This window comes from Camponotus vicinus, unplaced genomic scaffold (assembly GCF_025532165.1).
Source record: "Camponotus vicinus isolate PSW18456_S1 unplaced genomic scaffold, iyCamVici1.0 SCAF_12, whole genome shotgun sequence".
Taxonomy (NCBI): Eukaryota; Metazoa; Arthropoda; class Insecta; order Hymenoptera; family Formicidae; genus Camponotus; species Camponotus vicinus.
The window spans coordinates 15,544,168-15,569,812 of NW_028141948.1; the positions used below are offsets into that span (position 1 = coordinate 15,544,168).

At 39.0% G+C, this 25,645-nt stretch overlaps 1 protein-coding gene across 2 annotated transcripts; it reads right to left on the reverse strand.

The window, feature by feature from the left end:
* Positions 1–1,047: 1,047 nt before the first annotated feature.
* Positions 1,048–25,645, reverse strand: Dnt (tyrosine-protein kinase Dnt). 2 transcript variants are annotated; one of them, XM_083084484.1, is made up of 8 exons: positions 25,081–25,645; positions 7,643–7,773; positions 4,486–4,892; positions 4,204–4,389; positions 3,822–3,960; positions 3,287–3,579; positions 2,701–2,860; positions 1,048–2,421 (listed from the first exon to the last, which is right to left on the reverse strand). In XM_083084484.1, exons 1-8 carry the CDS (start codon positions 25,184–25,186, stop codon positions 2,173–2,175), a joined length of 1,671 nt encoding a protein of 556 aa, XP_082940610.1. In that variant the 5' UTR covers positions 25,187–25,645; the 3' UTR covers positions 1,048–2,172. The 2 variants fall into 2 exon arrangements, with proteins under 2 accessions (XP_082940610.1, XP_082940611.1); XM_083084485.1 differs by lacking the exon at positions 25,081–25,645 and adding an exon at positions 24,461–24,466.

Genomic DNA, 25,645 nt, shown 5'->3' on the forward strand with positions numbered 1-25,645 from the left:
ACTCGCATTATTGGGGAATCATCCGGAGACGACAGTGTAAATATGTTGCAAATTAATGTTCTGCCGGCAACGACAGCAAGGCCGTTTTTGCCCCCACGGTACGTGCTCCGTGAGGCGTCATTATTCCTGGATGCCGAACGGCGCGTGTAGCAGCGCGAATAAACAACGTAAATTCCGGATAAAACGGTTTATGGCTAAGAAAACCGGGAAGAGAGAGAGGCTTAATATAGCCCATCTAAAAGCGCATCGGTGCGCCTCGATAACGGCTGGTAGTACGTTCAAAAGTCTAACGTGTACTTCTGTTTTATAAAATACATATGTATTATTTATGAGCGCGAAAATATTATACAGAAATATCTCATAAAATACGTGGATTTTATAGCGAGTGGAAATGTGAATCTCTCTCGAGTAGAAATGATATGAATTTAAACAACGATTAATGTTATAGTGCATGTGAAGTTTCAAATTTACATGCGATATTTTGAAAGATGTTTTTGATTTTTGTGGATCTTACACAATATAATTTCAAATTTAATAATAGAAACATTGATATATAAATTTTTATTTAATTCGATCAGAAATATTTGCTTATTCATTACGCGGTTTATTCCATTTAATTAAAGTGCTTATAATTAAGAATTCTTTTTTAATGCAAAGTTTCTCTATCTTTCGATTTACATAAAGAAATATATCAAAAAATAAAAGACAAGTAAAAAAAAGAGAGAAAAAGGGAGAAAATATATTCTACAATATTTGTCATTTTAAACAGGATGTCGCGGAGACACCGTTAATTTTCTCTCGCGACACTCGACTCGACGCACGACTGTCGTACGAATTACAAGACTCGTTTACGATGTGACATGTGGCTTTGACGAATGATTTCCGAGAAAACAGAAACTCCTTCCTTTCGTCACTAAGAAAGGATCGCCAGAAATAAACCGGCGAACGGCTTGAAACCCCTTCGTCCTAGAAAGAACGACGTTACGGCTGTTTTAGTAAAGTCAATGTCGAGGGTGGATGCAGAGAACAAAAGCAACAAATGCTGCCTATGGTATAGATAGAAATTTATTGTGCTCGTAACGCTCGGACGATTTGTACATTTATAAGTTTCTTACGCTACACAATTAATTATGTACACGGGATCTTTTTTATTTAGGCATGACGCACACGCGTATATGCAGACACATTAAGTAAATACACACTATGTACAAAAATACAAAAAAAAGTAAACATATTGGCACACTCGAAACATACTCACGTGGGCAAGCAAAGCGCATATCACATGGCTCAAATTCGCCGAGAGGCCCGCTCCGTTTCGCTACATGTAATACAGGTTTCCGAAAACGGGATTGTGGCAGTGCACGATGACGTATGTTCGCCAGTTTTGGTAATCAAGGACGATATCACATCGAACGAGCGCCAGATACGTGACGCAACGCGCGATAGGTGAGAATTCAGTCTTAATTTTTACAGTATGAATAATTCACGCGATTTCTACAGATTGTGCTCAGTCGTTACACAGGGTATCTTGTAAAAGTGGACATCACTACTAAAAATATATTCCTGAGACTAATTAGAAAATTACAATATATCCAATTATAAAATTACAATATATATTTTGTGAGTCTTGTAAAAACCAATCTCTTGAACATACAAAGAGTAGTTTTATAAAGCGCTGAAACATAGGCCGGAATTTTGAAAAAGTCTATAAAAGATTAAATTTTTGCAAAGATTCTCCGATATATCTATAATAAAAAATTATAGATTTATATCAGTTGATTTTCTTTTAAATGATTTTTTCTGTATCTTGTATTTGATATTATCAAGACTCATTAAAATTTTATCAATGCTTTATGCAAATCATCGCGTAATAAATAAAATTCTATGTTTCAAATTCGTTTCAACTGACAGTTATTCTTTGAAAAAACTATACTTAATTGAATAATTTTTGAAGAAAAATGCAATATATTACCTTAAACTCGATTATCCTACATACAACTGCTATAAAAACGCTGTACCTGCGCGAGTACTTAAATACTAGAATAGTATATACAAAAGAGCTTTTCTATCTTGGTATCTCGACATTATTCCTTCGATAAAAATTTCGATATGTTCAGAAATTAAATTGAGACATCTTAGCAAAATCCAGTCCTATTTTACAACCACGCTCAATTAAACGTATCGCGTTAACTGAGTGTGAAAATCTTGTAAGCAGATAATCAATTGACTAAATGTCGGTCTCTCTTCCGCTGACATGGCCCAGCAATACGCCATCACTGCGAATAGCTCGTCCGGGCAGTTTATCGGTTGCGCTAATCTGTAACCGTCTCTGAGATAGGATGCCATTTCAAAAGGATCCACTTCTACGTAAGGCTGCTGCGCCAACGTCGTTAGCTCCCATAATAAAACCCCAAAAGCCCACTGAAATCGAATGAAATTACACGATAAAAAAAATGAAAATATATTATTTAAAAATGAATAATTTTATTGCATTTTAATTAAAATTTTTGAAATTATTCATTAAAGAAGAGAAATTTACTAATAAAATTAACTAATAAGAAATTACTAATAAAATTTACTAATAAAATTAAAATGCGTTAAATTGTTGGAAAAAAATATCTAGAAAAAATAAGAAATATTTGATATTCTTTCTCTTTGTTTAACAGCAAGTTTTTGCATTTGCTTATATATATGACTTACCACATCAGAAGCTGTGGTGAAGGTCTTGCTGAGTAAACTTTCTATCGCCAGCCACTTGATAGGACGATTCTCGTTATCGCCGAGGCAGTGATAATCTTGCGGAAATAAATCTCTAGCCAAGGCGTTATCCGTAATCTGCACTCTCAAGTCATCGTCAACACTGAAAGGGAAAAAACTTCATGAAGGCAATGATTTTGCGTATGTGTGTGACGGAGAAGCATAAATCGCACGGTAATTTTATTACCGTTAGTTATTTTCTCGAAGTGGAATAATCAACTAAGTATTAATTAAAATCTTGCGATAACACATCGTTTATTATGTCTATGCGCGCAATTAATTCCAACGAGATATAACGTGAGCTTTTGCTTCGTACAGATTTATAAGAAAATATGAAGTTGACCAATGCGTTGAGAATAATATATCTAAATAAGATAAGATAATAAAATTTTTTTAAGAGCAGTTAAAAATTTGAAGATAAAGCATTATAAAATTAAATTACTAGATATAAAATATGTCCATCTCTTAATGAAAATTTTTACGGTATTCGTTGAAAAGCAATGTATAATGATTTAATGTTCTTACGTACACACAATTCCTAGCAGCCAAGTCTCTATGAACGATCCTCTTCCTGTGAAGATATTGTACACCTTTGGCGGCTTGAAGTGCCATTTCGACGACTTCCTGCGTGGTGAGAGCTCTTGGAGGCCCTTCGCTACTTAACTTGCACCTTAGCAAGAATCTCTTCATGTTTCTATAACCCGTGTGCGGGTAAAGCAGAAAAGGCGCGCTTCTGTCTTCGATGGAGACACCGAGAACCGGAAGCAATGCTGGATGATTGAGCCCGTAGAGGACTAGGCCTTCTCGTAAGAGAAGAGCCACCTTTGAACAACAGAAAAGTCGTATTTGAACATCTCGATTATTTCGAGAAAGAATTTTATCTCTCTAAAACGAGATATATACTCTGCTTTGCTAATTTAAAGAGGCAAGTGCATAAAATATCCGTCAATATATCCGATTATTTAACTTTTATAAAAATTATTTATCCTATATTTATTTATTCTATTAATTTATATTATTTATCCGAGTGAATAAAATTCATAGAGAAAATAAAATTAACCTACTTGTGATTGAGATGCGTGCTCAGCAGCAGTTTTCACAAGTACGTCTCTCGGGGATAAAGCACCCTCTTCGTGATAACTACCTCTATACACGCGTCCAAATGTTCCCTCCATTTCAATGCTAAGAAGACGTACTCTGCATCTATAACAAAAAAAAATGAATTATTTTAATCTGTTTTATGTCTTGCTATAATTCACGTGGCATATATTACTTGTAAAGGAATGAAACAAATTTTTATTTTTGTTATATTTATCATGACAAATAAATAATAAATTTTAAAAATATTTAACTTGCAATATATCAGATAAATATTTAACATTTAAAATATCTATTTTTAATTTTCTAATTCAATTATTTTTGTATTAATATTTAAAATATAATAACCTTTGTACAGTAATTTCCTGGATTCTTTCGTGCAGTTCTCTGCTAGGACGATCATCGAGTCTTCTATAGGACGATCCTGAGGCAGCGGACGCAGGTGGTGGTGTTTCCGGCGATAAAAAGGTTTGTGCAGGTCCCACTCCGGCACTTCTTTCCATGCTGCATGCTGAGCTGAGACCCCTGGATTCCCTGAAATTCATATATAATACGCGATATAAATATATTCTTAATGTAAATTTAAAAAAAAAATTAGTCAATCGATCTACGAACAGCTCGTATACTTACTGAAGGGGATCTCGATGCCTTGTAGTCTTCTTGTTGCGCACGTAATACATCATGGCCAGAATAAAAATAACCGCCATGACTGCACACGCGCAACCAATCGCCGCGTAAAAGATCTGGCCACCGGTAGTGGAGCCGGAGACTGCGACTAGGACCTCCTCGGGTTCGATGTAGCTCTTGTCCTTTAGACAGATCTTTTTCCGCCTGAATTCTAGATGGGTGGTGTTCTTCCGCGACAGCGAGACGTTTATTCGGAGAGTTAAGTCGATCTCCGCGTCGTAGGGCCCACAGTGCAACGATAAAGCCCACGTCTGCAGGCCAGCAAGAGGTATATCGCCAGCTTGAGAGATGTTCAGGGAACTACTTAGCGCCGTAGGATTGCTGATATCCACGGACATCGTGTATGGCAGCTGAAAGCATCAAGTATTCCGGTGTCTAATGGCTGATTCATGGAAGATTCAGAGAAGAATACGTAAAAGATTAGAAAGAGAAATGCACATAAATATACCCATTCGATAAGTACGGATCCAAATCACTCGTAAGGAAGTCGAAATGAAACAAACGTCGAAGAGACAAGGTTCGCCGCTCGGTCATAATCTCAAGAGAATGTTGAACCTTCCTATGTAATCTCAAATATATACCATTCTCTGAAGACAATTTGCGCTCAGCGAGAGCAAAGAGTAAGTCCGAAGGACCGACTGTGCGAAAACAAGACTGGAGAGAAAACGGTGATGGGAGAAGAGAAGGAGAGGCCAGTGGTACGAAGCAGAAGTACAGAGCTAGACGAACGCGAACTCGCAGCGCTGATTACTAGCTCGCAGATGATCGGTTCTCTCGGTTGGCCGCGAAGAGAGTATCTCGTCAACCCTACCCGCTCTTGTCACTATTACTATATATCCACCGTACCGCTTTCCTGCGGTCTTTTACGGTCGCGAGGATCGCGGCTACGCGGCCAACCAGCAGGCAGTTTCCTCCAAATGGACTAGCGGATTCTACTTAAGAATCCAGATACACGAGAGATGAGATTTCTCTTCTGAATGACTTACTACAATCAGTGATACTTTATCATACAAAATATGCGAGAATAAGAAATTATTTCGATTAATAGCAAAAAAAGTATATATAGGGAAGTGTAGTAATTATTATAATTAAAATGTAAAATGTCGATCACATCTGTACTTTCTTTAGAAACTGCATAATTACTTCTGACAGATGGCACGATAGATATACCGTGATGAATGTGGCATCCTTGCAAAAATGTCCTTGTAAGGGATACGCGTTATTTTATATATCTGTCGCAAAGAGGATGTCAATCCCTTTATGCCTTTATGCATAGAAATTCCTCTCATATTCTCATTGCGACTACAATGCGGTTCCCGCATCCTCTCGTTAATTTTCGAATCCGCCATATGCTTCATCTTGAACAGGCAACGGCGTCGCGTGATGAGCGCGAGGGAAGGAAAATTGCTACTCGCTCTTTACAAATATCCGATCGAAATTGAATGCGTCGTAAAGCCGTCACGAGGATTCCCCGATAATTCGACGTGTACAATCGTTCGCATCCGGAACCGCTTTATCGAGACGCAATCCCCGCGCGATTTGACGGACAGGCCGCTGGGTTTAAGTGCCATTCAAGCCAACTCGGTTTTGCCGCGCGGAGGTGACGGATGTCTTTGCGTCGCTCGTCAATCTCTTCCTCATCTCCTTCTCTTCTCTTTCCCCCAGTCTATCCCTCTTCTCGCTATGCGCCGAGACAACTGGGGAAGAAGTGGATGGACCACTTTGTCCCGCTCCTCCTGGAGATCCGTCCTTTTTTTCCGCGCATCGTCGACGAGTCAATCGGACACCCCGTCGCATTCTGTCCACTTTTCGCCGCCACTTTGTCAATGTATCACGGATGTCGACGGCGAGCAGAAGCGGTTTGCGAGGCTTCGCCGATGACTCATGAACGAGAGCAAGAAAAGAACTGAGAGAGAGAGAGAGAGAGAGAGAGAGTCGGATTTCAATTTTATATCCCGCATGAATATGCAGCCTCGTGATTCTCACCATCATAACTATCGCGCGGTCGCGTCAGTCGCGTCGTTACATTAAGAATAACATAAAATTAATTCGCACGGTAGGACGCTTACCGATTATTTATTCGAGGCAAGAAGTGACAGAAGTCGATTGGTCAGCTCTTGGTAATTATTCTGAACGTACTCGATTAAGATGAGGGAGACGATAAAAAGGTGCAAGGAGATGAAAAAAGGAATACGGATAGAAAATATCTTTAATTAATAAAAAAGGAAAAGGAAATTTGTATCAATTAAACTTTTTCTGAAACAGACGGAGGGGTATATCTCAAATATTTCTACTGACTTCTTCTCGCTAAAATATACTTCACTCGTTATTTATCGACAAGTCTACGCTTTCGCGTTGTTGAGAACCTGAGAAACGGAAAAGAACGATATGCTTCGATAATCCTGATAAGTATAGCATACCACAGAGATACGAAAGAAACATGAATATAAACTCAACTCAAGACCTCTCGAACGATGTAATCGCTAAATCCTGAAAAATGTTCGCTGAGATTTCTGTCAGAGGATTGTCTCCAAAGTATCTTAGCAGATCGTTACGTCAACGAGCAATTTTTGCGTTTTTCGCGACTTTAATCTCGGCGAGAAAATGCGAAAAAACACGAAGAGAGAAGTAGCAGAAAAATTAAAGGAACGCGAATAAGAAATATAGAGGCACTCATCGAGAATATTGTGTCTGTAAATATCTTATTTTGCCCTTATAATTCTTGTTCTCGACACATTGTTATATCTATGCTCACTTTATATGCTTATAAATCTTTTCGCTTTATACATCTTAATAAAAACATAGACATTTTCGCGATTCTAACAATATTTTACGATTAACTTTAAATTACTTTAAAATTTTTTTATTTACAAGAATCACTTCGATTTATGCTCAAATGTAAATTAATTTGTCAGGTTTCCAATATATATGTATATCGTTTAATATAATTGCGTATTTCACCTTCTCATAGACTTAAACCTTTACTACATCTTTATTAAGATATTTTTTACAATACTTTATTAAAATGTTTTTACGATACAGTCTGCATATAAATTTATGTATGAGAATAGAAAAACAATATTTTTCTACAAGAACTTACCGGTTTACCGGCGAGATTTTCCCACGTAAAGTGGAGTTTGTGAAGTTGTGCTGGTACAGGAACAATGAATTTCACGGCATACTCATTTATGACGCCCTCCTTGACATAAAATAACTCTGCATTTGACACTCCTAGAACAAATAAAATAAGTTTAGTATTTTATACATTGTTTGACTTGAATTATATAATAATTTATTTTATTTTTCTATATTTTTATATAAATTTCCATATATATATTTTTGTCAGTTTCTTCTAATTAGTATAATATATGTAATTAAATACGTAAATTTCTCAAATTATTTATTAATATAGATTAATAACATTAATCATTGCGTTTAAAAAAAGGAGATTTATTTATTCGCAAATTTTTCCTCTCAAACGCAGTGCCTTAGTGTACGAAAGCTATTTAATTCACGAGTGGACGTGACTCATTCGGTTTCACTCATATTACGATTAACATAGCGTGCATTTGCTCCACAAATCTACGAGAGCGATGTGTGCCGTGTGACTCCTGCATTAAAAGCTCCATTCATATATATCAAATGTCACGAAAACTCTTGACAATTAAAAAGATAAAATTAACACATGAAGTGAAATTATCATTGTTATCAGTAGCAAATATAAAAACTTGAAGTATTTAAATCACAGAGAAAATTGGAAACTTTTTATAAACTAGAAAAATAAAAAGACGAAAGATAGAATAATTTTAAATTTACATAAAAAATCTATTACGCTTACTTAGTTAAGACTATTTTTTCAAAAACGAATATAAATTTCATAAGATGGAACATGAAACGTGGCTTCTCTTTTCTCTTCTCATATTTCTCTTTGTTTATCCTAAGAAAAATAGATGGAAACGAATCTGGAATTGAATTGTATTCTTGCTCTAGTAATTTACAGCGAATTTGCTTTCTTCTCCCTATATAACGAATATCAAGGTTGTTAGGAAGTTTAATTTCTCTTTCGCAAAATATAAAGTATATTTTTCAATTATTTTAAGTTATTTTAAAAAGTTAATAATTATTAAGTTAATAATTATTAAGTTGATATATTTACATTTACAATATTTTCATTTTTAATTGATGTATTAAATTCCTCAAAGGACAAAAAAAATCCGTCTGCTTCATTATCTTTAAACACACGAATAATTAACACCTGTGTAGATATTAAAGAAAGACTTGACACGAGCAGAAAGAGAGAGAGAGAGAGCAACAAATTGCCGCGTGATGCGCATTCGCTTCGCTAAATTCTCGCCCGTCCCATCGGACTCACACTTAGCACACATTATGCTACCGGACGACCCGACCGAAGCGAAGGTTGAGAGCTACAAGATTACGTGGGCGAAAAGGTGGAGTATCGGAGAAGAATCCCACCGTAAAGAAGAGACCGGGACACGGACCGTGCGTCGTGTTACTCCCTCGGAGAGAGGGGAGTCTATCCTTTGCGGCTGTATCTGATAGCGTGTGCTTAACGAGGCACGAGTCGGATTTTTAAGTCACCCGAAGACAATGCGCCACCCTGCCCCCGCGGTCGTGTCTTTGCTTTCAGTTCGCCCGCTTCGGCGTCTCCCTTCCGCCCCCGCGGCCCTCCGGTCTTTACCGGTTTTCTGCATCAGATATCGTATACTCACGACCTCGGTACCTCGTTTCTACGGCCCGAAGGTTTCTCTCGCTCCTGTCCCATGCTAGGAGGATCCCCATCGTGGCAATCGTCGTAAAAAGCACGAGGGATGAACCCACTGCGCGCGTATTTTCCCTCGAAAATAATTATCCTGGTTTCTGAAAAGCCTACGAATGTCTGCTCGGACTACCTGCTGCAAAAATCGATTTCAAAATCTCAAAAGTGGCATGAAAGAAGGTCAATAGAGGCCAACAGATGCGCTCGTTACCTTTGAATACGACGGATACGGCGAGCACGATCGTAAAACGGCAAACAACGTTGTTATATTTCCCTTTGGAAACTCACTGCTTTACGAATAATATACGACTCAATCCCAGAAGGATAAAGATCTGACTAGACAGTAATTAATTGCGTCTCGGTATGTTCCTACCTAGGATAATCCAATTCTGCATATATATTCTCCGTCTCAAGGGAGGCTTTCGCGATCGTTAATCCGGCACAGAGTCCACTCCACTCCCACGCGTCAGAGGAAGGTAAAGTGTAATCCTTCCGGCATCAAAGATAACTTTACCTCGTCCCCCTGCATCGTCGATGACGCTTCGACTATGACCTCGTTATCACGGCTTGCTTTTCGCCTCTTATCCAACCGAGAAGGGTGGCATCAGCCTCTTTGGCTCTTTTCCCGCGCGATTATGCGGGAACTTTGCGAGCGGGTGGAAGCGTGGAAGCAAGTCGACGAGTACCAAAGGTTCTTTGATGTCCGCTGTGTCTACCGCGCGCGAACCAGAAAGCGACAGAGAAGTGTGTAAGCCGGTGACAAAGGAGAAGGAGAAGACTCAAAAGCGAAAAAGAAGAAAAAAAAGCCCTTTCAGTAAAGGCGTCGACCCTTGCAACTGCTTCCAGACACAATTGTCACGAGGGATTCTGTCAGGGCACTATCTTTCGCAGAATTTGCTCCTACTGCGTCCTACAAACTACCGATTACCGTATCCGCTGAACCGAATAGCGAATTATTGCCACTTTTACGAGAGAAAATTGTAGATATAAGAAGCAAGAAGAACTTTTACACTACCGACAAATTTGGCTGCAAATGTAATAGTAAATATATATTGTACATTCATTTTCCTTTCCTTTTCTTTCTTATACCATGAAATTATAGCAAGAAAAAAATATTCACAATTAAAAAAACTATCACTGACTTGAATAAAATACTTGAATAAAATTTCAAATTTTGTAATATAATTCTAAGATGAAATCACGTTAAAAGAAAAGAAGTCGTACATTATAATTAAAATTTCATAAAAAGAAGATACTCTGAATAATGAATTTCTTTTATTTAATAAAATTAAACATTATAGATTAGAAATTATAATTTATCATTTTAAATAATTAAAAAATAAACTCACACTTTCTCTTTACAAGAATACGATATTCTGAATATTTGACGCTGTTCGAACCATTTCTCATTGCAGTAAAATCTCCAGCTTGCTCAACTATTGTTTAGAGACGCAATAATTCTAAAGAAGGACGTTTTACTTTTGTTAAAAGGCCGAATAGGCTTATAAAGGAAAATGGCAAAGTACGAATGCAGCCGGAGAAATTTCACACACCACGGTATTCTGCGCTGTCAAAATACGGCATTGAGCCACGTTGACGAGGTCGTCGAATAATAGAGTAGACACCAGGGGGTGAGAATAAGACATGTTCAAGACAGTGAAGTATTATAAGAGAATGAAGGCTTCTGTGCAATCTCTGTGAACGAATCTAAAAAAATCGAGAAGATTTTTCAGGTGATAACAGCATCTTAATATAATAATTTTTTTTATTTAAAATAAAATTATAGTTTAGAAATTACAATCTACCACTTTAAATAATTAAAAAAAGGCAAATATTAAAATTTATAAAGATATTTGTAGAATTCTAATGAAAATTGATACATATTTTCAAATAATTAAAGAACAAGAAAAGAAAATTTATAATATTTATGTCATATTTACGCAATTTTTTATGAATGAATTTTATAACAAGATCTTTCAAATTTTAAAATTCTCTTCTTTATATAATCTCCACACTACTTTAAACATCAATTGTCAAATGCAAATATCGCTAAAGATCTATTGAAGAATATCCAGATAAATCTTACTCGTGACTTCTTAATTGGCATCTCCAAAGCAAGTCTAGAGAACAATCGTTACAAGACAAATATATGAAAACGAACACCGAGTGAATGAAACGAGCGGATGTATGCATCGTGCGAAGGCGCGAAACCGTCCGCGAAATTCTGCGGTGTCCCCTGCTGTCAAAATACGGTATTGAACGGGGCTGACGGGTGCAGCTTCGGAGGCTGGTCGAGTAAAAGACCGGGCCCCGAAGCGAGGCCGTGCAGAGTCGCCTTCAACGGGGGCCCACCACCATCGGGGGAGGGGATCAGAAAGGTCTATGGGTCAGAAACCCAACACCTTCCGAATATGAAATCCGGTACGCGTATAACGAGATCCTCCCGCGGTGAGGCGAGGCGAGGTTCTTGAAAGCCGGAGACCTGAAACCGGGGTTGCGACGAAGGGCGCGAGAAAATAGAAAGAGAAAGAGGAACGCAAAAGGGTGGAGAGACGCACAGGTCGAGGGGACAGGAAATATTGGATTTACGCGACGCCTACTCACAATACGGCGTGCACGATTTTCGTTCGATTCCCGTTCCACGCCGTCGCGTCTTATGCATCAATAGCGCCAACGAACGACAGGTTAACAGGAGAATGCAATCTCTCGAATGCATCTGCGAATGAGATCACGCAGAAATTAATCTGCGAAAGGAATAAAACGGAGCATTTCGCGAAAAAAGGCGAGATTAAAAAAAAAAGAATTTTAAAAATGTATAAAAAATAAATAAATAAATAATAAATATAAATAGAATATTATACGATTTTAAAATTCTAGAAAGGCATCGTGCGTGTTTCGTTTTTTTTTTATTTTCTAGATGATTGAGAAACGTTACTTCGCGATGGCGGAGATGCCCGATTTTACGACGTGGATTCTGCCTCTCTAGCTCGCAATTGCGTCTATCACGGGCGAGTGACAGAAAGAGTAAATCTCGATATTTCGAACCCGAATACGGAGTCGCTCCGCGTTTCGCAGCGTGCAACGAACGACCGGCGAGCGGTGATTTACGACAAATTCCGCCCCGCGGAGATTCGCGCGCGGTTTCTGAGGAAATTCCGGCGCTCCAAAAATGATCCGCGCGAGCGAGGTTAACGACCAAACCTCACCGCCAGCTGGCTTATATACTCGCCGATATCCTGCCTCCGCTGCCCCGAGAGAGATCTAATAACGCGCTCGCGCGTGTGCATATGTACACACGTGTACATGTGACAGCACGTATGTACACGAGGTGCCGCGTTTATGTACGTGTTGCCGGCGCGGATATTTTTCACTTTCGCCATCGCAGCCAAACGACGTGGGTGTCTATATAAAGGGTGACCTCAGAAACCACGCCCCATCACGAATTTTTCTCATTGCAAATAATCATTCTCGGCATCAAAAATCTTGGGGAGATCGAATTAGATACATTTTTTTAGAGTTGAACCTCATTTTATGATTTAATCGTATTCTTAGAAAATTATAGATTTAATTAAATATAGAGCCTATTAATTAAAACGCCTGATGATCCGTCAATATATCAATATTGATTTTTTTCCATTTATTCACTTCCACTATCTATTCTACAGAGAAAATACATGACTTCTGAGACAGTCTACGTATCTCTGATACGCATGCACATATCGTGCCCACATATCGGGGACTCTCGCACCCACGTGTGCATATATATAATGCAGGAGGTTGGCTGCTTAGCATATATCGAACGGCCTTTCTTCCCTCCCGCTATGCCGACAGGAGTCTCCTGAATAACCCATAAGTCCTGGACAAGTTCTGAGCGTCGTTTGTACACTCTCTTCTGCTGTCTTCTCTACCTCCTCGGTCAACGCCGACTCCTTCCTCTCTATCCCTCAGCCTCTTTTCCTCCCTTCATCTCCCTCCGCTTTACATGACTCCCTCGATTCCCTTCCTCGGGCCATAGGTTAAATCCAGGAAGGCGTAACTTTGCGCGACATCAGTTATAATTCACTCCGGAATAAGCGAGAGGAGCAAAGACGGGGTGTCCGGGAAATGAAAAGGGAGGAAACCGAAGGAAGAGAGAAAGGATCGGGGTAGGCTGCCGTTTTTGGGATCCATGATCCACATTCGTCAGACTTTACGAAGCTATTTTACGAGTTTCGACTGCGGAAAGATTAAGAAAAAATCGACAGCTGTATCTCTTTATATCGAAATCCCGTTTGTCGATCGTAAACTATTGACGGATTTATAAGATTGAGAGAAAGAAGCAAAGTTCCGCGCAATATTTCGTCGGCAAAAACTTATTTTTTTTCCAGAAGCTATTTTTGATTAAACTCCGTCAAGGAAATTGAATATCCCGGCGGTACAAAAATTCGCGTCATCGTTATTTGTTCGATAATAAATGATTTTTTCCCACAAGAAGAATCTCACGTGTATTACGGCAACAATATGATTCTTGTTGAGCTATATTTGTTACGTTTCAGCGGCAATATTTGCACGTCTCGCGAACGTTATTCATCATTAAATCGCGAGTCATCCATTATGATCACAAGTCCACACACATTCTTGCTTCGGTTATATTCAGAAGTGGCGAGTATCCGCGAGAACAAAGCGCGTCTGCGGCGCGGAATAGACCCCGGATGGATCCTGCGAGCGATGCATCATACTGTGGTTTAGGTTTATTTGTCGAGGGGGAGGAGAGAATAGTAGCGAAACGGGAACCAAAGCAAACGCCAGGACGTGATTCTCCGGCATCGGGAGCTAAAATAATATTGTTCCCGAGGCGTTCCCGGCCCCTCGCGCATTCGCACGAGATGCGATGCACAGTACATCGTTATATCGGACACCGGCCGTCGAGGAGACTAAACAGGGGTTGACAGATGGGTGGGTTGATTGAGACGTCGTCGCAGCACCGGGGACGACATATGGCAGCACTAGCTGGCAATCAGAACTCGGACATGAAGAGGATTACGTGACGACTGGATTTATCGTGACGCGAGGATCGAGCGTCTCTCTCTCTTTCTCTCTTTCTGTCCCTTTCTGACACGTTTCGCGCGCAATCCAAGGTGCTCGTTAAAGAGACCGCGAGGATGTCAAGAGTCCGAAGAAACGGACTGCGTGATCCTTTTAAATCCATCTTGAACGGCTTCCTACGGATTTAATCTGTCGAACTGTCGGCTGCGTCACGTCGCGCGATTATTCCGCTTTATTTCCTGATTGCATAAAGAGAACGCTTTCCGATTGTTCGAGATCCTTTTTCCGTTGATACGGTTTCATTAGCCGCATTCAACCTTTCAAACCGAAATCTTTTGATGTGGGATTATTATATATGATATTATACGATTAATATTGAATGATGTGATTTCTATATTTCTTTTTATGCAAGATCTAAAAATTGTTATATATATATATATATATATATATATATACATATAAAATTTATATATGAGATATTTCGGGAGAAATAATAAATATTTTGTAGTATCGATTATTCTAAAAAATTCATATAAAATGTGTCAATTCATATAAAATAAATTATCAATGTTTGCAAAAACAGTTTTGAAACTGGCACATATAAAACCATTATGAGAGATATTAAAGAAAGATAAATGATTGTAATTATTGTTTGTATTTATTGGCAATTTGAATATAAATAATTTACAAATAATTTACAGTTCGTATACTAATTCGAAAATTCCATCAACTCCAATGCACATTGCTATTCTTTTGGCAATAATATGTATTGTAAATTATTTGTAAATTATATTATTCGTAAATGTCAATTATGTCTTGCTCAAATATTATATTTCTGCCTTTTATGAAAAAACTGACTTATGAATACATATGTTTCCCTTCGCGACGCCTTCGAAGGAATCAATCTTCCCGAAGGACTCTCCAGTGGCAGCAAGGAGCGATTGTCACGCGCGATTTATCACTGCAGTTTGCCCAGGAACGATTCCTACAAGACTCTCGAAAAGAAAAAACGAGGAAGAAAGAAAGTGAAGGAGAGAGAGAGAGAAAGGGAGAGAGAAAACATACGATGGACGTAAGAAAAAGTGGACGGCGTACCCCACTATGTGACCCGAAGGATCCCAAACGAGATGGCATCTACAGACCGCAGGCATCGAAATTTTAAAGGGATCCCTCGACATGTTTCTCTTCCTGGCGCCGATGGGCCGATAACTGAAGGGACACGCTCGGAATTCCATCTGCTGTCAGGATGACATGGAACACGACAGGACACTCGAAACGCAAAACCTTGGTAATGCACGGACCGTTCGACGAGTTCTATTTTTATTAAGACGCGCAGCGGATGATGAGTCATCGAGGGAATTGCTCGACGGGATGGGATGTTTGATTAAAAAAAAAAAAAGATACGTTAATACATACCGAAATATATTTTCAGAGTCGACAGTCCGCATTAAATCATAATTCTTTTATAGGCGCGACGGGTGTATTAAAGCGAACGTCAAGATACAATATCCGGATAAGAGCAGACGCGGTTATGCGCGATGATTACGTTTGTATAGTTCAATGTATTTTAAACTAGCTTTTTATCTCTACATCAGTCTTACTAAGTGCAACATAAAAACATAAATCCATTTTTTTTATACTTTTCACAGGACAAAATTATTTTGAGAAAATAACTTTTTTCAAGAAAGAATGATTTAGGGAATCATTTGTCAGGAACTGTTTACGGTCCAAGAAAGCAGGTTTGCGCTGTGATTTTTGTCGAATCACTCTCCATAAGGGTCTCGATGGTCTCTCTTCGTGTCGAATAGACGTTAGAAAAATATTTTCTCTTGGTAGGATTGTAGTTTTAGTGCCGGAGCGAATGCACAACGTTTCGAATGTCTATCGAAATGAGTAGAAATCACGTTTTTATATTGAACTTGAAGAAAGTCTATCGATGGTACCTTTCCAATGGACTGGATAGTTTCCACGGAGGAGACGGCGACTCATCTTGGAGGAGCAGATGCTCGTTAAGATCCTGTCACTCAGGATTCGCTCAGGGTCGAGGTTGTAGTGAGCTCGCGCGCGAGCGAGGATTAAAAGATTCCCTGCGAGGATAACGGCGAAAAATTGATGGATATTCCCGTTGGTGCGAAGCAATGGGCTAAGTATAGACAGCTCGGAGAGAGAGAGAGCGTTTTTCCCGCACTCTTAATTATTTTAAAATTTGCGTAAAATACCATAAACGTAACATCCCATAAAATTTAAATTTGAATGGACTTCTCTGAGTCTTTTTACTTTCCTTGGAGTGAGTGTGAATAATGACTTGTTCAATTGTTTGTAAATTCTTTTCATTCATCAAGATAAATTGTATGAATGACATATTGAATTGAATGAGTTATTTCCAAAAACTTTTTCATCGCAATGTTCGGCCAAACTACGCTCGAATTGCACCAACTACTTCAATATATTGTGGCGTACATTTAAAAAGTGCAGCATTTTAATTATTTCCAGAGCACTTTCAATTCCGGACAACGTAATCAAGCAAGATCAAAGAATTGCAGAGAGCGCGTCCTACATTTCAAGAAATAGGAAATGTTCATACTAACAAAGGCGTCGCTTCGCAGCAAATATCCCTCGCAAATGCGTTCCCCCGGGAGACTTTTTGCTCTTTCTCTCTATGTAATAATTCTCGACAGAAAAGAGATCTCTTTCTGTAAGAGCTCTGGCAGAGAACTGGGGTGCACTCGTTTCGCTCCACGCAACATCTTTGAAATCTCCCGGGACAAACGAGGTCTCTGCGAGAGATCAATTCCATTATATGATGATTCGAATGATGCTATTCAATTTGACAATTATGAATTGCACTTCAGTATACAAGAATTGCGATTCAAAGAAATAATTTACAAATTAATATTAATAATAGATATTAATACAATGATATATATTTAGTACAATTTGCAACGATATCTTGAAATTGTTCTAAAAAATAATAATAAATAAAAATAATAATTAATAATAAATAATGATAATAAATAATAATAAATAAAAATAATAATAAATTGCCGTAAAATTATTTATCTGAAAGAAATGTATTTCGAAAAACTAATTTAATAAAAAACCTTTCCGAGAGAACAAACGAAAAGTATTTTCAAGAGAATCCGCCCTTCGTTCCTTTTCGTGAAGAAAATCTAACACAGCACCATTTGGGAATTGTTGGAATTCGACTTGTCAAAACTCAAACATCGTCTTTCGCTCGAGAAAGATAACACGTGTTGTCAAAAGTATCAAGATTCGGAGTAGAAACGGTACAGATTGTGTTGCAGGATTTCCTTCTTTCGTTCCAAAATAAATAAAACGCGAGAAAGTGCCGAGGGTTGCTCTCTCTTTTTCCCTCTCTTTCGGAAGAAAATCCACGGGGGTTCCGCTTCTTCTACCTCGACGGCGTCTCATATAAATGTCCCAGCACCAGCACATTCGAAGACGCGGCCCTGAAACACATACGTTAGACGTAGCCAAACGAGCGAACCAGTCCGCACACAAGTGAAAACTTAAGGCGCGGATCTTAACGAGGAGCCGAAGATTGATGCGGACACGGGCGCAGCATCCGCCCGGCCCGGTCCATCCCTGAAATCGTACACGCGTACGGACGTTTCCTGTATCCACCAACCCCATCATTCTCTGTCATCCGCGCGCATAGATAGATGCATCGTCGGTACAGCATCGTTGCGCGTCACCTCCTTCCACCCTCGCTTTTTTCGCGCGCGCATCGATCATTATAAATCTACAATCCCGTGTTTTCCCTCCCACGCGTTCCTCAGCGTCCAGACGACGCGTCACAATATTTATCGCTACCGATCGGCCTCTCTCGTCGCGGAGATTTGTCGATACGTATCTCGATTAATGAAACGTGTATCGTTATCGCGGGACTCGCATCGAGCCCAGCCACACCAGTCGCTACGCCATTGTACGAGCATAAACGTTTTCACGGGGCCTCGGTCGAGGCCTTTGAAGCGGTCCCACTCCACGGGTAACATCAAGATGGGCCTGTCAGGCCTTAACTAGCTAAGGTCGGACCCGAGCCGGACTCACACGAACGTAGGGACGCCTCGGGCGTAGGTTTGTCCGAATGTACGCTGTTTTCGTGTTTTGACACGACCTTCTGACGGGTGACGCTCGTTCAAATCGGTATAGTTTAACGTATTTGTCGTTCCATTCATTTCGCACAACGTCTCTCTATCTAAATTCGAACACGATTACGTGAAACTAAATTAAATAATGAAAGAAAAAAATGGTTTTTCAGATTTAATGATTTTTTATATTAATAGCAATTTTATATTATATATTGTCATTGTTTAATAAGTTGAAAACGTAGCGTCCATGTATTAATTTAACTTAGACAATGTCTTTAACATTTATATAATTTATAAAATATTAAAAAATAATTTTTAAAAAATATAACGTGCGCACGTTATAAAAAAATCGTTTAAAGCAAATTGCTTTCAAAAGTGATGAATCTTTAAAAGAGTAAATGATTGCCTGTGCTATTTTGTTTCTATTCTATTAGCAACTATTGCAAGCGTTATACGAGACGGAAATGGAAATATCAAATTGAATTTATAATCGGTAAAGCGACTTGTCAAACGAACGAAAAATCAATCCGGAAAGGGCAAAATTACGACGCAACAAAACGATGACGATGAACGTGTTAAAATGATGGTCGAGAAAGTCGAGAATAAATCGAGGAATGGAAGTAAATGGAAACGAAAGTTATCCTTCCGAGGCGTCTGCGATGACGACGACAAACACGACGAGCAACACGATCGCGAGAATCGATCGGCGATTAAACATAATTTACCTTGCGCGCCTTGGACAGCCTGAAATCGGAGGAAGAAGAAGTAACCTGGCACCGGTGGAATTCCGTCTTATCTTATCCAAGTTAAAGCCACACGATCTCACATCGCGCGGACGCAGGCCTGCATAAGGCCTCCAGATAAGTCCCAAATTTTAAGACTGTGTCTTTGCCACCTGCTTACCGCTCTCGCCGCACAATTTATCGATCGCCATTACGACGGAGAATTTATGTACGGCCGATCGGCCCGTACATTCAGTACCATCGGAATTGTTCCTTCACCCACAGGTAGGTAACCGATCAGAAGAACGCTCACGATCGAGATCGATTTCTCGACCGCGGGTGGATGGATCACGGAAGACCAGGCGGAAGAAACGGGAAACCCTGTATACGAAGAATACGGAAATCGGAAACCTTCTTTACGTTCTACGGTTCGAAAAGCACGGACAGCAGCCTGGCTGCGAGGTACAAGGGCCGTTTCAAAATCGGTGTGTATCGAAGGGGCCATCTGAGAGGGCTGGCCTTCTACCAGGACCAAAGCAGAAAGCGATAAAAGGAAGAAGGTAGGAAAAAAGACTTGCGCGAGGTACCAAGGAAGAAAAAGAAAAAGAGAGAGAAGCGACCCTTCGCGCGGGTGTAAAACGCAGAGGAGCGATTGCGCCGATTATTCGTTGTCTAAACAAACTAGAGCCGGTCCTGCGACTCCCCCCACGATCGCCCCCACGTCGACATTTAACAAGGACCTCGTTATAATATTTTATTACGCCTCTCGTATATTATAATGCCAAGCCGCGAGTGGTTTCCTCTGCGAGCGAAGTGGTCGAGGTGGCTTTCGCGCAGTCATGTAGACGTAGAAATTTACTGCTGTGTTTCGTAGAAGGAACGAAGGACGGGCTGCCCCACAACACTCCGTGATGGGGCCCATGTCGTCATCGACATGGAGCCATGATTGAAAACGGTACAATGACTTATCACGTTGTCAGTGGGAACCGCATGTATATCGACGAGAGCGTCTGCTTCCTCGGTCTCGAATCCTTGCGGCTAACTCGGCTTCGAATAGACGGGTATGCAAGTTTCAAGCATCGCGCGGTCGAACTCACAGCGAGACTGCGTGAACCTCGGAGAATGCGACTCCACCCCGGTTGGAATGTCTATTAATAACTATTTATGTTAAATTCGTACGTCGCGCCGTATTTACTCGCCGATTCTATTCGCAGTTACAAACTGCTGTTGGCGCACGTATCTGCGATAGTTTACGAATTCTTTGAATACAGAGACGTCGATATGGTATCCTTCAAAGTCAGCTGTTTCAAGTTTTACCTCGATTTATAGTCAATTTATTTTTAATGAGAAAAGATCTTTTATCTTTCTTCTCTATAATCTTTTAAATTTCTCTCTTATTGCTAAAATAATTTAAAAAGTTTGCAGAAAATTTTTTTTTTAATTCTTTAATATTAAATCAAAGCATTCGTTTCAGGAAAAGAGCTTATAACCACAACAGCGCTGATGTCATTAATTTTATATCATTAATTCTATCATTTAATTCTGCAAATTTTATTACATCATGATTTCCTGTATGTTGCAATAAAGTCAACGATGTTGTTACCAACGATGATTATTATGGCAGATAACACAGAGCTATAATTAATGATATAGCCCAATGCAAATGCAACTCTGCAATTTTGTGTGCGATCATAAATCTTTATCTTTAATTACAACGCATCATTTGCGTGATTTAAACGTTCAATTTCGCGTCTCTGATGCCCCATTCGTGCTGCAATAAATTATTGAAGTGAAAACGATGTAACTCGCCGTATCGTACATTTTACAATATTACGCGATCTTTATTTTTTTGCAATATTACTGTTGTGCAATTTTATTTTGCCATCAGCGTGAAACATGCAGCGAGCATACACATCAATATTTCAATAAAATATATGAACAATAATCAAATCCTTGTTCCATAATAAGAACAAAATATATTAATCACGCTCTTTCATGTGCAAATTTTAATTTCATTCAATTTTCTTCAATCAAATCCTATTATTCGTCGCAACGATCGAAGTGTGTCCCACGAACCGTAACGTGTGTCGCGCTTCGTTCTCAGCGCGATGAAAAATCGCGGTTCACGTTCTCGCGTGCAATTCGACACGTGCGAAACGTGCCTCGAGCACGCCAATCGAGAGTCGTGCGTGCGGCGCAATCCCACGCGCGAACGCACTTTTCTTATGAGGAGAGAAATCCCGAGCGGATTCAGGTGTCGCGGGAGTCACCCTATACATCGTACCCCTTCGTGCCCCACGACGAGAGGGGCAACGAGGCGGATGGTTTTCGCGGTCCAGTGGTCCGGAAACGAATTATCCTCCGTGGAAGTTATCGAGGAAATATTGGAAAGTCCGCCCGCACCGCGCCTCGAGTGGCTCCCATTCGTTTTCGGAGCAGCGACTCGAGACGATTTTTGACTAAGGTGACACACGAATGAAATGCGACGGCGATAAGGAGGATCCAAAGCGTGAGAATGGAACATCCGAACGGATTAAGTGAAGAAGAAGCGGTTTTTTTATCGCGTTTAATGGGTAGCAGGCAAGATTACACTCGAAAAGGGTTTTTAAATGTGCATTTACCTTTAAAAAAATGATATAAAATTCTCTATTATTCGCAGTTCTTAAATGCATGTCATAATTTCTCACGCAGATTTTATCGTTTCGGTTATTTAATTATATTTTTACATTAATCATATCTATAGATCGAATTTGCGTACGTTTTAATAATATTTTCTTTTTTTCAAAGTGCAATCGATATAGCAAATGTATCTAACATTTATTTATATATTTTTATTATTTCTAATGAAAAACTTTTGATTGATAATTATTCCGCCGCAAAATATATAAGCATAATGGATTAAAAAATAACTTCGCTAACACTTCACTTGACAAATTGACACACTTCGAATCTAATTTATAAGAATAGAACTCGTATAAAAGCGTATTGCTCAATGAAGTTAATTTCCCGTGAAGGAGAAATGATAAAAGATTAATTGTTCAACTTTTTTCAGCTTTGAATTTTACGGAGAGAATAATTAATCATTCAAAATTCCCCGAAATAACAATTCGGAATGATTCCCGGAAAAATTCCCAAAGAGTTTGTTCGAGGCAAACATGGCTTCGATATTTCATTTTCCAGCTATTGATGTCCGATGATTATGCGTCACGATTCACGATGCTTTAATTACAAATGCGTAGCTAATGAAATCGTTGCGTGAGCAGTGATAGCGATTATTTATCGGGCAGTTTAAAGCTTGGCGCAATACGCGAACCACTGACATTAGCGATTATTCAACGTCCAATACTCAATTACGATCCGCGCCAACCGAATACTTATCGAACTACTACGAAGGAACGGATTTTCGATTCTGTACGTAACACGCGGGGATTTAATAAATGGACCTTATTTCGCCTCGTCTCTCAATAATCTCGCTCGTCACACAACATCGCTCCCATTCGGATTAAACCACTATCGATAATGCGCCGTTAACAGCCTTATCTGATAATTGCACGTGCTATGTGTACTTCGAAAATAAGTACAAAGTGGAAAATGATCGCCTCAAAAGGGAATTCCGATACGAGATATGTGTGACGGTCAATTTTCCTGTTCTCGGTTCGTCCCTAACCGGATTTATACTTGAAATTACACCGGTTTCATACACCTCGAGTTATTACCGCGCAGCGAAGAAATGAGAAACGTATAAAGTGCGAGGTTTTTTACTCCCGTTGAATGAATCTGATTAACACGTAACCTCGAAAGAAATTAATGTCGTTAAAGATATAAGATATAAGATATAATTCTCGGCATTCACATGTTGTTACATAGTTAATGCAGCTCGTTGAATAATAATATCTTTCTGCGCCCTAGATTGGACATTTTTTATTTATATCTCCATTCTATTATACACTGTCTCATTTCTAAGATAAAGTCATGTTGTACGTAACATAAAATTACACACTTTACTATTTATCTAACAGTATTATATCGCGTTTTCTACTATAAAATTGCAAATTGTATTTTCAATTATTATAACATAAAATATTGAATTTGCAGAAAGTAATTCAAAATGCTCAAAAATAACGAATGACAGCTATCACAAATATTCAAATGTCAAATTACAAACGACCGAAAAAGAAGAATTTTGCTTTTAACTAAGCTTCACGAAATTACATAGATGAAAAAGCTAAATTGCTGACATTATTTCAAATGAAATTTACTTTAATCGAACTTTAAATTGAGGAAGGTCATATATTTCATTACAATTTTCCCAAATTTCTCGTATATATATCTTTGTAATTTCGAATTTAAATTCTATTAAACTTTATTAAACTCTATTATAAATTCTATTAAATAAATATGAGCTCTATCTGAAATATAAATTCAAGAATATTATTGACTGATTTTAAGAATATATGATGTAACTTATAAGATATGATATAATTTTTAGAATATAATGTAACTTTAAAATTAATATAATATTCTCGGAAACTGCATCACTACATTAATTCTTTTTGATAGCATACACTTTAAAGTATATCGACGTATTTTATTGCACAATGCGAAACAATGATATGACTGTCTTTTCGCTCTTTCATTAGATATTACTATCTTAAAGAGAGCGAGATAAGCTACATATTGAATGAAACTGCATGCAGTAAGAGTATTGACTTTTGTTTATCGTTTAGTAACAATCGAATTTTTCAAATAATTCTATTCTCTCTAACTTTTCTCAATTATACTGATTGTGGATTGTACAAATATTGCAAATAATGTTAAAATATATACAATTGAATTAAACCAGAAAATAATTAATGTAATCTGAAAATAACATCAGCAAAACATGCATTATATTATAATTGATGTATTTAATAAGAATCAATCTATGTTCGATTTAGACGAATGAGCAACGCAAAAGGCATCAGAAACTTTATTTACTCTTTTATCGTAGCATTCATTCAGAGTCTTCGTTAAAACGCAATATAACGAGACGATCGCCAACGAAAGAATTAAACAAATAGCTTTCTATTTTCGCTTCTTCCTTATACCTTACGAATCTCACAAAGCTCAACAATCTTAAAAATATCTCACCCGTTAACTCGCTATTCATTCAGAATCTTCGTTAAAACGCAATGTAACGAGACGATCGCCAACGAAAGAATTAAACAAACAGCTATCTATTTTCGCCTCTTCCTTATATTTTATAAATCTCACAAATATCAACAATCTTAAAAATATCTTACCCATTAACTTGCCATTCATTCAGAGTCTTCGTTAAAAATATGCAATGCAACGAGACGATCGCCAACGAAAGAATTAAACAAGCAGCTATCTATTTTCGCCTCTTCCTTATATTTTATAAATCTCACAAATATCAACAATCTTAAAAATTTCTTACCCATTAACTTGCCATTCATTCAGAGTCTTCGTTAAAAATATGCAATGCAACGAGACGATCGCCAACGAAAGAATTAAACAAGCAGCTATCTATTTTCGCCTCTTCCTTATATTTTATAAATCTCACAAATATCAACAATCTTAAAAATTTCTTACCCATTAACTTGCCATTCATTCAGAGTCTTCGTTAAAAATATGCAATGCAACGAGACGATCGCCAACGAAAGAATTAAACAAGCAGCTATCTATTTTCGCCTCTTCCTTATATTTTATAAATCTCACAAATATCAACAATCTTAAAAATTTCTTACCCATTAACTTGCCATTCATTCAGAGTCTTCGTTAAAAATATGCAATGCAACGAGACGATCGCCAACGAAAGAATTAAACAAGCAGCTATCTATTTTCGCCTCTTCCTTATATTTTATAAATCTCACAAATATCAACAATCTTAAAAATATCTTACCCATTAACTTGCGGACCTCCATCTGCGTGAGGAAGAGATTGAAGTAACTGGCGGCTGGCCGCGCAGCAACAAGGAGCAGCAACACCGCTAGTCGACGGAGGAGCATCGTGTCGACCGCCACGTGACGTTCTTACCCGAGTATATTTACAGCCGCGGGAATCAAGCCGCACATCCACGACCATCGACGGCACTCGTTTTACGCGCCGTGTTTCATATTTCGCGCTTATGAACTCAAATCCACGGATGCGGGGGTGGCGGGAACGTCACGTGCAGGCGAGAACGCGTGCACGTGACACGCCGCGCCTCGAGAGCGCGCCGCACGGCTCCTTTTTTCGGTTGCGCGCCGTCCAAGAGGAAGCACGCCGTGCTCCGTTTGACAGCTCGCGTTCGACACAACGGAGGACACTCCCACGCGGAGGAACGCTCGTTATCGCAACGTTATCGTACGCTCTCGACGCGGGCGAGATTCGGGTGCGTATCGAGCGACGCGCGTGGACGACGCGATGGACTCGGAATGCGCTGCGAGCGGAGCGGAACGCTCAGCGTGCCTTGCCTCGTGAAAGCC